Source organism: Diabrotica virgifera, chromosome 7, assembly GCF_917563875.1.
Source record: "Diabrotica virgifera virgifera chromosome 7, PGI_DIABVI_V3a".
Lineage (NCBI taxonomy): Eukaryota > Metazoa > Arthropoda > Insecta > Coleoptera > Chrysomelidae > Diabrotica > Diabrotica virgifera.
The window spans coordinates 189,263,742-189,278,513 of record NC_065449.1 but is presented as its reverse complement, the minus strand read 5'-3'; the positions used below and the strand labels follow the sequence as shown (position 1 = coordinate 189,278,513).

The 14,772-nt window shown below is 31.5% G+C and overlaps 1 protein-coding gene across 1 annotated transcript in view; it reads left to right on the top strand.

The window, feature by feature from the left end:
* LOC114337597 (late secretory pathway protein AVL9 homolog) overlaps nucleotides 1-14,772 on the top strand; it is a 66,273-nt gene that overhangs the window by 9,559 nt on the left and 41,942 nt on the right. Inside the window, exons 3-4 of the mRNA XM_028288079.2 lie at nucleotides 6,495-6,720; nucleotides 12,824-13,013. Of these exons, the coding sequence (XP_028143880.1) occupies nucleotides 6,495-6,720; nucleotides 12,824-13,013 (416 nt within the window). The remainder of the gene's footprint in view (nucleotides 1-6,494; nucleotides 6,721-12,823; nucleotides 13,014-14,772) is intronic.

Here is a 14,772-nt window from a genome sequence, read left to right as displayed (position 1 = left end):
ATATACAGTGGACTCTCTCTATAACGAACACGGATATTATGAGGTTTCGCTTATAACGAGGTACACTAGATGTCCCATGAAATTCCTATTGAACTATAACACCTCTATAACGAGGCATATTTGGTTATAACGAGGAAAAATGAAATCAAAGAATATGTTTCTTTACCTGTTTTTAGCGCAGTAATGACTATAAATAAATATCCCAACTGCCTGTATACAGAAATCCCCAACATCTGTGATATTATCGAGGCCAGTGCTGCAATAAATTCCACCGCCTGTAATAAACTTCTTCCTTTATCAAACCGATATTGAATATTGTAGGAAATTTACAATTTACGATGGTGAAGTCTCATTGTTCAGGTCGACTATCGACACCTAATAAACTATGTATTCATGAAAATATTTCAATATTAGCAAATTTCCATTGAGTGTATCACTTGTTGCTCATGGGTCCATATAAGTGATGCACGGGTTTGACTAAAAGTGAATATGAAAAAATCTGTGCTGACTTTCGCAAAACTAAATCGCATAACTGGGAATGTAAAGTATGCAAAGAGACGGTGGTGAAGAGATTATCTTTGAATTCTGCTTAAAATAGCCGGAAAAATTCGGTATCAAAAGAAAATGCTGACAATGGAAAACAGGTACCCAATGCTGATTTTTCAAGTCTACTGTGCAATACTGTGGATGCTGTAGAGAGTGAAACTGCAATCAAGGCTGAAATAAATCATTTATTAAAGAAAAGTACCACTACCAATAAAGATGTACTAGTAGTTATTGTTCACATAATTAACCTATTGTTAAATCAGAGGACTGAAGTGCAGGCAACAATAGATACAATTAAAGCGTCTGTAAAATCTAATGAGGCGAAAGTTGAAACTTTAGAACAGAAACATTTAGATAAGAAATCAAAGTGTATCTATTATCAAAGATGAGCAAGATATGTTCCTGGAATTAGAAGATAGAAGTAGTCGATCTAAAAATATACTAATCTATAATGTTGATGAGAGCCAATCTAAGGTTACTAATGAGAAAATAGATCATGACAAGGCAAATACTCGAGAAGTACTAACGAAACTGGAGGTTGGAGCAACTGAGTTTAAGGTTTTGAGGGTAGGACGTGGTAATAGCAGTAGTGACAGGCCAAGACCACTTAAGGTAATTTTTCAAAATAATACATCGAGCATAATAATACAGAAGCCATCGAGCATATTGATTAAATCAGATCTTACTCAAATGCAACGAAATCATCTCAAGAAATTATATGAAGAACTTGATAGGCGTAGAAGAAATGGTGAATCAAACTTGGCAATACTATACAATAATGGTAACCCGTTTATTTCAAAGGTAAAAGAACAAAACCACCAGAATCCAAAAAACTCCCAAATGCGAACATAAGTATGAATAGTATATCACTTTACTATCAAAATGTGCGTGGTCTGCGTACGAAGCTAAAGGACATATATTTGACATCCTGTTCAGCTAAATATGACGTTATTTTCCTAACAGAGAGTTGGCTTGGTCCTGAAATTAAAAGTAATGAAGTTTTCTGTGATTTTTTACCGTATACCGTCGGGACCGTGATCATATTTCCAGCGAGAAATCAAGAGGAGGTGGAGTGTTAATAGCAGTTAGAAGTGATATCAGTTCTTGTCTAGTGGAAATTGCCAGTTCAAATGTAGAACAGGTTTTTGCTGGAATTACTATTAATTGCATTAAATATGTTTTTGGCTATGTCTACATTCCGCCCAGATCTAGATTGGATGTTTATTCCAATCACATTGATACTGTAAAACTAATTATGAATAAGTGTAAAGATTCTAAACTAGTATTATTTGGGGATTATAATCTACCAAATCTGATATGGGACGGTGAGACGACTGCTAAAAATATAAGTAATGATACTGAAATTTTGTTTTGTGACGAGTTCAATTTTTTAGGATTAGGTCAATATAATTATTTTAAAAACCAGTATGACTCAATTCTTGATCTGTGTTTCTCTGATACTTATTTAAATCTAAAAAAAGCGGAAGCTTTAATGACGTGTGACAGGTATCATCCCTCACTTGAAGCATTAATATTATTTGATAATCAATATATCAGTTTGGAAACTAATATTTATTATAACTTTCACAAGGCGGATTATGGTGCCTTGAATAATTATTTGCTTCAGATCAATTGGATTGAGTTGTCCTGTTTAGAGGATGTAAATGACATTTTAGATGCTTTTTATTCCATTATTTGGAACGCAATTGAACTTTTTGTACCAAAGATATCTGTAAAAAGATCGAATTTTCCTGTTTGGTTCTCATCTGAACTTAAGAGTAAAGTCATTGCCAAAAAGATTGCGCATAAAAAATATAAAACTACAAATAAGTATCACCACTATATTGAATTTAAAAATTTGAGAGATGAATGCTCATCACTCACTAAGCAGTCTTACAATGCTTACGTTTCAATCAAAGATGGAAGTGAGAATGAATGAGAACGCTGGTGAATTTTGGAAGTTCATCAAAAATAAAACCAACGGACATGGTGCTCTCCCTGGCTCTATGTTTCTAGGTGAGGAAAGTGAGAATGACAAACAAAAAATAACAGAGTTGTTTGCGAAACATTTTGGTACTGTATACAGCACTTTTAATGGTAAATCTCTGGATAACCTGGAGAGTAATGAAATTTTCTCACAACAGGGTGGAAATTAGTAACCTCGGAAGTCACTTTTGACAATTTACTGAATGTGTTGTTGTCATTAAATGTCAATAAAGGGGCTGGCCCTGATTTGATACCGCATTTGTTCCTAAGAGAAAGTGCAGTGTCCTTGTGTGAACCATTAGTATATGTTCTTAATAAATCTCTCCAGACGGGAATTTTCCCGAACAGATGGAAACATTCCTTTGTGTGTCCTATTTTCAAGGCAGGAGATCATAGTGATATCAAAAATTATCGGCCAGTTTGTATTCAGTCAGCCTTATCTAAAGTATTTGAAAAAATGGTTTTGCCAAGTTTGGATAATTGTTTTAGGAACATTATTACGGACAACCAACATGGATTTGTAGGCGGACGTTCTACTCTCACTAACCTCTTTTTGTATATCGATAGTATAGGTACAGCAATGGATGAGGGTTACGAGGTGCACTCTATATACACCGATTTCAGTAAGGCCTTTGACCTACTAGATCATAATGTCTTAATTACAAAGCTGAGAAACTTTGGTATCACTGGTTCTTTATTAGCTTGGTTTACTTCGTATTTGCAAGGAAGAACATTGCAAGTAAGATCAGCAGGATGTGTTTCTAATGGATTTGAAGCCGTGTCAGGGGTTCCGCAGGGTTCCCATTTGGGTCCTAAGCTTTTTCTGTTGTTGGTAAATGATATTAGTAGGAACTTTAAATCTAAATATCTGATATTTGCAGACGACTTAAAGATACTTAAATGCATTAGGTCAGAATCTGATTGTGAGGGTTTGCAGAGAGACTTGGATTCTTTAGTATATTGGTGCCAGGAAAATAATCTTAGATTGAATGCTTCGAAATGCTCATATATTATTTTTTCACGTAATAAGACCACCAGTGATTTTAAATACAAGATAGGAGATGTGGATTTATCTAGGGTTCAGGTAATTAAGGATTTAGGTGTGTTACTGGATAGTAAGCTAAGTCGTGGACCATTATGATGCCATTATTGCGCGTGCTAATCGGACATTAGGGTTAGTCATCAGAATGTCATATGATTTTAATAATTTGTTTGTAATTGTGAGATTGTTTTTGAGTTATGTTCGTTCATTACTAGAGTATTGTTCAGTGATTTGGAGTCCAAGTTATGAGAATCACAAATATCGAATTGAATCGATTCAAAATAAATTCGTTAGATATCTGCGGTATAGATTAGGTACTAGAGGAATGCAATTGAATTCCAGTCAGGTCATGCAAATGTTTCATTTGCACCATCTAGAGGATCGCAGGCGATACTTTGATCTTAATTTCGTATTTAAGGTGTTAAATGGTATTATTGTTGCACCTAGTATTCTGGGTCGAATAGATTTTTATGTTCCAGCTAGGAATTTGAGAAGATGTCCCTTGCTATCGTCTAGATCGTGCAATACACGTCATGCGGAAAATATGCCTTTAAATAGAATTGTTTCTAATGTAAATGAGTTTCCAAATATAGACTTTATGGGAGTTACTTTAAATGCTTTTAAAAGGACTATTTCACGTGAATTATTTTAATTTGATTTTAATTTTTTGATGTCGTTAGTTTAATTGTAAGTAATGTAAGTTAACTTGTGTTCAATGTTTAATTTTGACTTTTAATTTTAATTGTAAAATGGAGTTTTCCGTCAATAAATATTAATTTAATTATTATTGTTTGATATAACGAGATCCGCTTATAACGAGGTAATTAGACCGCCATTTCAGTTCTTGTTATAGAGGGAGTCTACTGTAGTTACAATAAATCCTCCAGTAACCGTAATAACGGGGGCGGGGGGCAAGAATTTTGGTTAAAGATAACATTGTTTTTCTTGTATCAAATTACATGGTATTCTTGGTCGTTGGTATTAAAAAATACTATGAGGAGAGTTCGTAATGTTTTCTTTAATGTGTAAATACAGAATAAAGCAATAAGATCATGGAAAATGAACATGTTTAAAGTGTTTTTTTTAAGAAATCTTCTATTTTCTTTTGTGTTTTCCTTTGATAGCTATGTTTTGCAGCTATGTCTCTATCGTTTCATTTGCAGAACATTATGAGGTTTTGTTCTGAAGCTATTTTCTTGTGGCATTTTTATAATCAATTACTTTTAATGGGAAATAAGCCACAATTTTACCAAAAAAATAATTTTATTTATGAGGTTTTGCTTAATTCAATTTGATAGAGCAATGTTGACAAATTAACATTGAATAGGGCTTTTCATCGATTGTCATTTGTTTCGAGCTCCTGTCATGTTGTATAATATGTGAATAATATTAATATACACGGATTATAAGACATATGACAGATGCTCGAAACAAATGACTGTGAATGAAAAGCCCTATTGTTTCTGTATTGTGATAAAAATTACTTTTTATTGACGGAATTATTGAAACTGTTAGTCGTTTTGGGTAAACGATGCTTCAGTTAAAAATATTTCGGTTAACTTAGGTTTTACTGTACAGTAAAACCTCGATATAACGGACCTCTATTTAACGGACTTAACGGACTTCGGACATAACGGACAAAAAATCCGATCAAATGTAAAAAAAATTGAATGCAAAAAATATGAAAAATCGAATTCTGGAAGAAAAATCAGCAAGGACAGGATCTCGGTACTGCTTTGTGCTAACGCCGATAGATTGCATCGATCGACTGCTACTTTGTTGGCAAATCTCGTAAACCTAGAGTTGTTAAAGATATGTATAGGTAATGCATCATCTGCTCGTTTCATATTATAGCTCTAATAAGGCATGGTTCACCATAGATATTTTCAAAAATTGGTTTTTTTAAAGAATTTGTACCTGCAGTGAGAAAACTTCAAGAGAAGAAACAGGAAATACCGCCGAAAGAGGTGAAATGTTTATTGATTTTAGACAACGCTCCTGCTTATCCTCCTGAAAATATTCGACATTCAGAAGATGGCAACTTTGATTGTTTGTTTTCACCAAAAAATACATCACTTATTCAACCCATGGATCAGTGAATAATTTTGGCAACCAAACGAGAATATTGTGGAAAGTTTTTAGATGAAGTAGAAAAGTAAAAAAGTAGCAAACAAAACTTGATACCTTTTTTTAATTTACAGATGTATACACTGTATCTAAATACAATGGGTACATATTAGTGATGTAACGAATGTCGTTTTTTGAACATTCGCGAATACGAATGCGAATGCGAATATCTAATAACGACATTCGCGAATGCGGATGCGAATGCGAATGTTCAGTTTTTTTAATTTGTTTCTATTTTTGAAATGTTTTCTAAATTTATAATAAGAAGTTAATTGATATTTAGTGTAAATCAATCTGAATCTTAAACTTTATTACATTATACCAAATAATAAAACAACGTGAGGGCTGATAATCTGATTATACGAGGTCAAGTTACCTTTTTTTTAATAAAAAAAGATGAGAAAGAGAATAGATTTTGATTTTATTAATCTAACGTTATTTTCAAATTATTTTTTCTCTGATATTCATATTCGCAAAACATTCGCACAAATTTTGCGAATGCGAACGCGAATGCGAATATGCAAAAAGATGCGGATATTCGCGAATGCGAATGCGAATACGAATATTCGTTACATCACTAGTACATATTATCAAAATAAAATTTTTTATTGATTTGAAACCTATTTTTATATAACGGACTTTCGGCTTTAACGGACATTCCGTCCCCCAATTAGTCCGTTATATCGAGGTTTTAGTGTATATCTTTCACTATATGGAAGTGATAACCTAATATACAATAAAAAAATATTTAATGCGTGAAAAATTTTTGTCCAAATGTCCAAATTTTTTTCAGAAAATCAAAAATAAAACTTCAGACATAACAAGAGGTACAGTGCAAAAATCTGTCTGTGTACTTAGCAAAGTTCCTTTATATGGACAAATACAAGTCAAAATGTGTTTGATAACACATGCCTATTTTGATGAAGGAGACTTCAGTCAAGTGTCTATATTGAAAGATACTTATCATCATTTGAATGCTGTTATGACACAAAGTGATGCTATTCAGCAACCATTTGTAGGTATGTATGTCGTATCAAGTTTTCAAATATTTTTTATAACTTATTAATTTCAATTTGTTCTCTTTTGTTATAATTATTTTACTAATGATAGTGATAGTCATATTATAATACGTATTCACAAGAATGCTGAACAACTAAGCCACAACTTTAGTTTGAAATGAAGTTTATTTGACGTTTTGATTTCCACTTCGGAAGTAGCTCTCAACATACCAATCATTAATGATTGTAGTCCAATCAACAGCCATTTTCTCGTGGAATTTTGAGAACCAAGGTTTATTTTCTTGAAAATTTGGATTTAGGTAGTAATCTTAACCTTTGTCAAAATATACCCTATGCCGAACTGCGCTTTTGCCCTAGGGGTGAAAACAACCTCATCTAGGGGATGAAATTTTTTTAATCAAAATAACTGAGGAAATCGATAGAGTGACCAATTCTGAGTAAATTTTGTTCTATAAATTTTTTTCCAAAATTGACACTTTCCAAGTTATTTGCGATTGAAACTATGCATTTTTCATTGAAAAAACTTACGTTTTATAACGGTTTTTAATGAATAACTTAAAAAAATTCATTTTATAGAAAAAATCATTAAGAACAAAATTGTAGCTAATAAAAAACAAAGAGAAACAATGGAGAATCTTTAATCTCAAATAACTCGAATGTGGTGCAATTTTTTGGGAAAACTTAAGAGATATCTTTCAAATGTTCATTAAAATACCTTTCAAATAAATTTTGACAAAAGTTTTTTTCATAAGAACTGACTTATGGCGAAAATAAAGTCGCTCTTTGCTTTTTTCTGCCTAAAATGTAAAAATCAAACCCTCGTCGTTACAATCCTAATAGAAATGAATAGCTTCCCACTCGAGATTAACTTTATTTAGGTATAATTGATACGATCCATGTAATTTGACCGGTTTGAAATGCTTAGTTTAGAAAAAATATTTGATTAATCGAAGATGGCATTTTTGAAATTTAAAAAAAGTGCATTTTTCTTAAATAAATCTAAAAGTAAAAATGTATACCATTTTTATTCAGTTGCAATGCGAAGGCAAAACAATCTTATTTTTCACTTAGAATACGGAGCGCAGTCCAGCACTCTGAATCGACGATTTTCGACTCTTATTGGAGTCATCATCGGAGAGAATTAGGCCTGCTGCTCCATACTCTAAGTGACCAACACCGAGAGTTTATCCCTCACACCGCAACTGACTTGAATGGATTAGGTGACTAGCGTCATCTGGCAATTATTGAAAGGTAAAGTTTTCAATCCTAATAGCGGCATTAATAATATTGAAAAATATTACTAAAAGATTTTAAAAAAATGGAAATGGACCAATAAGTTTTCAATTTAAAAATCTTTTAGTAATATTTTTAATATTTTTCAATATTATTCATGTCGCTATTAGGATTGAAAGCTTTAGCTTTTAAATCTAAAAGTATTCATGATATTAAAAAATGTTTAAAATATTAATTGTAGAATTTCTTTTACTGAAAATTTTGGTTTTTTTTGTTTTTGTATCATGAATACTTTTAGGTTTATTTAAGAAAAATGCACTTTTTTTAAATTATAATAATGTCATTTTCTATTTAATCAACTATTTTTTCTAAACTAAGCATTCCAAACCGGTCGAATCACATGGTTCGTATCAACTAAATAAAGTTAATTTCAAGTGGAAAGCTATTAATTTCTATTAGAATTGTAACGACGAGGGTTTAATTTTTACATTTCAAACAGAAAAAAGTAGGGAGCGACTTTATTTTCGTCATAAGTCAGTCAGTTCTTATGCAAAAAACTTTTGTCAAAACTTATTTGAAAGGTATTTTAATGGACTTTAAAAGATATCTCGTAAGTTTTCCCAAAAAATTGCACCACATTCGAGTTATTTGAGATTAAAGGTTCTCCATTTCGATGTTCTTCGAAAATAACCATCCTTTAAACAACAATAACTCAGTCGTTATTGGGTTTACATAGGTCTTTCAGACGCGAATCTCTTTGTTTTTTTATTAGCTACAATTTTGTTCTCAATGATTTTTTCTATAAAATTAAATTGTTTTAAGTTATTCATGAAAAACGGTTATAAAACGTGAGTTTTTTCAATGAAAATGCATAGTTTCAATGGCAAATAACTTGCAAAGTGTCAATTTTGCAAAAAAAATTTAGAACAAAATTTACTCAGAATTATGGGCCATATAATGCGCAATGAACAACGATATGACCTACTTCGGACCATACTTCAAGGTAAAGTGCATGGGAAAAGAGGTCCAGGATGAAGAAGAATATCCTGGCTGCATAACCTGCGAAAATTGTTTAACTTAACCACTACCGGACTTTTCAGGGCAGCAGTCAACAAAGTAAGAATAGCCATGTTAGTGTGCAACATCCGTAACGGATAGGCACCATAAGAAGAAGAAGATGGGGTTGTTTTCACCCCCATTGCAAAAGCGCAGTTCGGCATAGGGTAGATTTTGAAGAAGAGTGTCAACAGAGCTTAAACCCAAATGTTCATTAAAATCTGTGTTGATTCTCAAAATTCCACGGTTTTACAGTTTTTTTACCGCTAATGAGTGGTCTATGATAACAAACAACTTATGGACGTAAATAAAAAGTAGAGTAATATAAAAAGAAAGAGGGAGAAGACACTTTATGAAGAAGACATTGCTAGATCAGTGTCTGAGTAAAACGGAGTAGTCTGCTATAGATTAACTCAGCGCTACGCTTCAATGGCCTATTATTACCTCTGGTTTTATCCAATGTTTACTATACTGCGTTCCACGGTCACCTTTCAGTACAGACTCTTATGAAGAACAGTGTTGCCAAGAGATATTAATATTTATATTAAATAAATTTTAAAGTATTTTTATACCTCACTTGGTCTATTAAATTTGTCAGTATGTATTAGAAATCTTGTAAGCTGTCAAAGCAAAGTGAGTTTAGCTCGGTGGTAGCGCGTTCGACCGGAGATCGAGAGGTCCCTGGTTCGAATCCGTGTGTTATCATAACTTTTTTTTTTATTTTTAGTATCGTTTTAATAAAAATTTTTGGAAAGTAGTAAGTAAAAATTAGTTTAATCTTTAAATATAAATAATCTGTTGAAAGTATATTTATTTTGTTGAAATCATATACATAATAGAAGTATAACTTCTTACGTGCGTACAAAGTACACGTGTTAAAAAGTACATTTTTGAGGCACTCATGTGAATTGCAGAATTCGCTTCGCTCATTCTGCACACTTTCACATGCGTGCCTTAAAATTGTTCTTTTAACACTTATATCATAAATAACTATTAAATATAATATTAATCACAGGCTAATTATAATTAATATTCAAATGATATATCTTTAATATCGTATAAATACCTTTCATAGTACCTATCTATGAATTATTTAAAAATAATAAAACCCACAGATTTTCAAATCAAGATGTTTTGGACTTCTGGAATATTCTATTTAGACGGCCTTTAAGTTCGTCTTCTTAAAACCGGCAACACTGAGCTGAAAGGTTCCATAAGTTTTATATTGGGATATGCTGCCCACACTGCAAAGTGACTGCGGAACGCAGAATAGACCAGGCAGGATCTGTTTTGAGGTGGATGTGAGAGGTGGCATTCGGATTTTTGCAGTAAAAGCATGTAAAAGTTAGATGATAACTTCAATAGTAATATGACTTATTCTACTACCTGTAAGGCAAATATCATTTTCCCAAATCTCATTTAAATTAAAGAAACGCGTGTATTATATAATATAAGAATAATTTAAAGTTTAGTGTGATACTGATGTACGAATATAGGAAGTAAAAAAGATTAGACGCGTTTGGTTTTTGTGATAAGCTGATAGTAATACGACATTTAAAAATAGTTTAATTAATACACATTATTCAAACTGCTAATTTTGATATGACCGTTCTATTGTTTTAAATTGGAGAATTAACATTTCATGCGGTATCCATTTGTTTAAGTTGTTTAACGACGTTCTACACCTTCGGCAAAGAATTAAGGATTTGCATGAAATTTTAGTATGTTATAGTTTACTTAAAAAACTAAGACTTGATTTTTTAAAAATTGTTTTACCGTCCCGTTTAATTACTATTAAGGGTCAAAGTTAAGTTTTAACATGGGCTCTTATGGGAATTCTTAAAAAGTTAATAACTTTTGACCCAAATTTACGATTTTTAATTATTTGTGCTTAAATTAAAGGTTTTTTTGTAAGGAATAACATATTAAAAAATGAGGATTGTTTACCGTACCATTTATTTTTAATTTATTTATTACAATTAATTCCGTAATTTATTCCGTAATTTCCGTAATTTATTATAATTTATTTTTATAAAGTATTCAATACTGAAACATATGATTTGAGTATGCTGCTATAAATGCATTGTTACCAACTTTCGCTTGCATATAAGTTTCCCCCCCTTTCCTCTGAGAGGCATACCCCGCAACGAAGGTGTAGAACGTCGTTAAATATTATTGGCCGTTTCTTTTGAATGTGAATATTGCATTTATCTACTGATTTTCTTCAATACAGACATATCTATGTAGAAATTACAGCATATCTAAATATTTTTCTTCTTATCATCAACCCTTTATGAACTGTCGCCTACTCTAAGATGTTTCTCCATTTCAACCTCTTATGTGCTTGAGTTTTGAGTCTCCCCTTTGATCTTCTTTATATTGGTATATTGGTGTCTATTTAATCTTATTGATTTTTCAAATTTCAGATTTCAGTCCCGAAATAGTGTTCAAAAAAACTTATGAAATAAAATTATAAAAAATTTATAATCTGTTTTTCTTTTTTGGAAACATTTTTCGGACTGAAACTCGAAACGAAAAACATAAAAATATGTAATTTTAAAGCATTGTTATGAGAATAAAATATGAAGTATTGTTCTCCATTTCTGTTCTCCATTTTTGTATCTTTGTTGCATTTCTTTATATACATTGTGTTTCTCCCTATTTTGTTTTGGTGTTATTTATCAAATAATTCTGTTCCTGATGGTATAAGTTATAAAAACTTATAAATAAAATAAAAAGGAAATAATATAAAAATTACAGTTAGTCACAGTTCGTGTTTCTTTTAGCAAGAATATTAGTTTTTTTATATATTCTGGTAAACATAATACAATGATTAATACAGTGTACAGTGAATCATCCATTATTCAATGAATTCAAGATTCCATCATTCAATATTACATAACTTTAATTGAAAGCATCTCTATCTGTACTGCGTGACAATCGGTGACATGTTCTGTTTATATCCCATATAACTTTATGGGAAAAACGAATCCGATGTTGATCATTTTATACAATTTTAATTTTAAAGTTTTAAGTCGCTTATTTTGGTCTAGGGAAATAACATAAAACATTATCAATTACCATTTTATTATTACAATGTTTTTAATAAGAAAATTGAAGAAAAAATTGATGACATAAATGCATAAATATTTTAATTTTTAAGAAAGGAGCTCAACATTAATCTATTTTTCTGGTGGATATTCTATGTCTCCCTACTTATGCTTCTTTTTCCTTGAATCTTTCCTGCATAATCAGTTGGAGCAAGTTTTATCCTCCACGTGTAATATGTCCAAGATATTCCAATTTTGTTGTTTTGATTGTATTTAAGATTTCCATGTTTTTATTCATTTCTCTCAGAACTTTTTTGTGTTTGAGGAGTTCTGTCCACGATATTTTCAGAATTCTTCTATAGACCCACAACACGAATGGTTTCGGTTTTTTTCATTGATGCCGTATTCAAGGTCCAAGCTTGCATTCCATAAAACAAAGTCGAGAAATCATAGCACTTAGCCAACCTAACTCTTAGCTCCAACCTCAGATCTCTTGTGCAGACTATTCTTCTCATTTTGTTAAAATTTGCTCTGTACTTTTCTATTCTTATTTTGATTTCCTGGGAGTAATCATTTGTGGAATGTGTGTCCACAAATGATGAGGACGGTAGACACCAATAAAATGTACGCCAGACCTGAAGGTCATTGTTATTTCCTGCATTCCCATTTTCCTTTTTCTTCGTATCGTAACCTTTCTTGCACACTAGAAACATAAATAGAATAAACATAAATAATTAATTAAGTAAAATGTTTTGTGTTTTTAGGATTATCTGCTCGTGATTTTATACTGCAGTGGAAGCACAAAGCTCTATTGTTATTTAAGCTGCTACTTCTAGAGAAAAGAGTAATTTTCTACAAATCACCAGTGCATCCATTATGTTCCTCAATTTTAACTTTAATATCCCTGTTTCCGGATATGATCGAGACCGGATTAAATAATTCAGCATGCATAAGGTATGTAATCATAAAATAATATATGTTAAGAAATCTTGATAGTATGTATTTTAGTTGATTTTATAGTTTCAATTGTATATCTATGTAGTATATGTATTATTAAGGTTTCCATATTTTTCAAAAATAAAACAGAAAATATTAAGACAAAAATCAAATCACCGACCAACAGAAATCGCAACACCCTGTATATTGTATATTAAGCATTAGATGTAAGAAAGTGTTTTTCGGAATTAGTGAATCGTATTCGGTTTGAAGACATTCCCCGAAAATAATAAAACAATATATTGGTTTTTCTACCGTTTAGTTAGATGATAGACGTTTGTAAACATTTGACGATGAACTTTCTATTGTACGGCATACCACGAAACAAATGAAAAGATTACACAAAAGAGTAGGTTTAGTAAATGGTCGTTTGAGAATATGTAATTATCCTTTTTTCCGTAGAAATTGAAAAGGTCAATTATGTGTTTACTAAGAATGACTTACGGATTATTAGATAGTAGAAAGTTGGTTTTTTTCTTGAGAAGACAGTAAAATTTGTTTGGATACATATAGGTCGTGATTGGGTGAAAAGAACGAAGTGGGAGATTTAATGATTTTTGGATGGAGTTCGCCAGGAGAGGAGATGTCATTGTGAATTGAATACCGCGCGAGAGCACTACAGTTTATGCTGAGACGACGTTGATAATTTGCCAAGTTTTGAAAAAAGTATAAGTTGTGAAAAGTTGTATTTGTGTGTGGTGGAAGGAGTTCCAACTGTGGTAGCAGACAGAAGAAATAACTGACATGCTGTAAATAATAAACAGATGTATAGTTTGATACTGGACCAAGTCGATTAGTTGAGATATCCTTGTGTCTGGAGAGAAAGGGGTTTATTCATGTAGTCAAGATTTGGAGCAGAGGAATTGGCAGGAGTATTCGGAGAAACTGAAAAGTACGAGCAAAGTGGACAAGACACAATCAAAGGATAGTGAGAGGAAGTCATCAATTTTGGAGACAAAAGGTTAGTTTCGTCATTTTAGTAAACAGAGATATCAATTACGACCACCTATTTAAATTAGAGTTATTCGTTTTTTGTTGGTTTTATTGAGAATTAAAATAAATGATAATTTATTGTGAAGCACTAAAATTAACAAATCTTTGATTTGGATATAAGTTTAATTAATTTGAATTGATAATTTTGGATGTATGATTTGATGGATGGTTGAAATTTTTATTATTCTAATCATTGTATATGGCACATGTTTATTCAGATTTTTTACTTTTGATATTTGATTGATTTTAAAATATAACTTTTACTTTATAATTTCGTAATTTTGCTGTAAATTTTATTTTCATATTGTCTATTCCTTTTTCCTCAAAGGCAACTAGCAAACAATATTTTGAAGCCACGTTTTGTTTTAATTAGTAAAAGAGCCCTGAGATATCATATGTATATAGTTGATTTTATAGTTTAAATAATTTACAGAGCTGGATTCTTCTGGATACTCGATTGTTGTTTTAAATTTTTAAGAAAATATTCAACCTTCAACTTTGTCAAAATGGCTGTAAATGTAAGGACGGTTAATATCTAAAGAGCTTCTAAGCTTCTATCGCTAAACAGCGAAAGATCTTATATTTAGGCCATATTTTAAAAGGCCACAAATATTGCCCGGACAAATAATGAATGGACAAAATTGAAGGGTTGAGAGTACCAGGTCACAAACGACACTCATGGTTCAGGGACATAAGATACTGGTTCGGCATACATGATATCAGC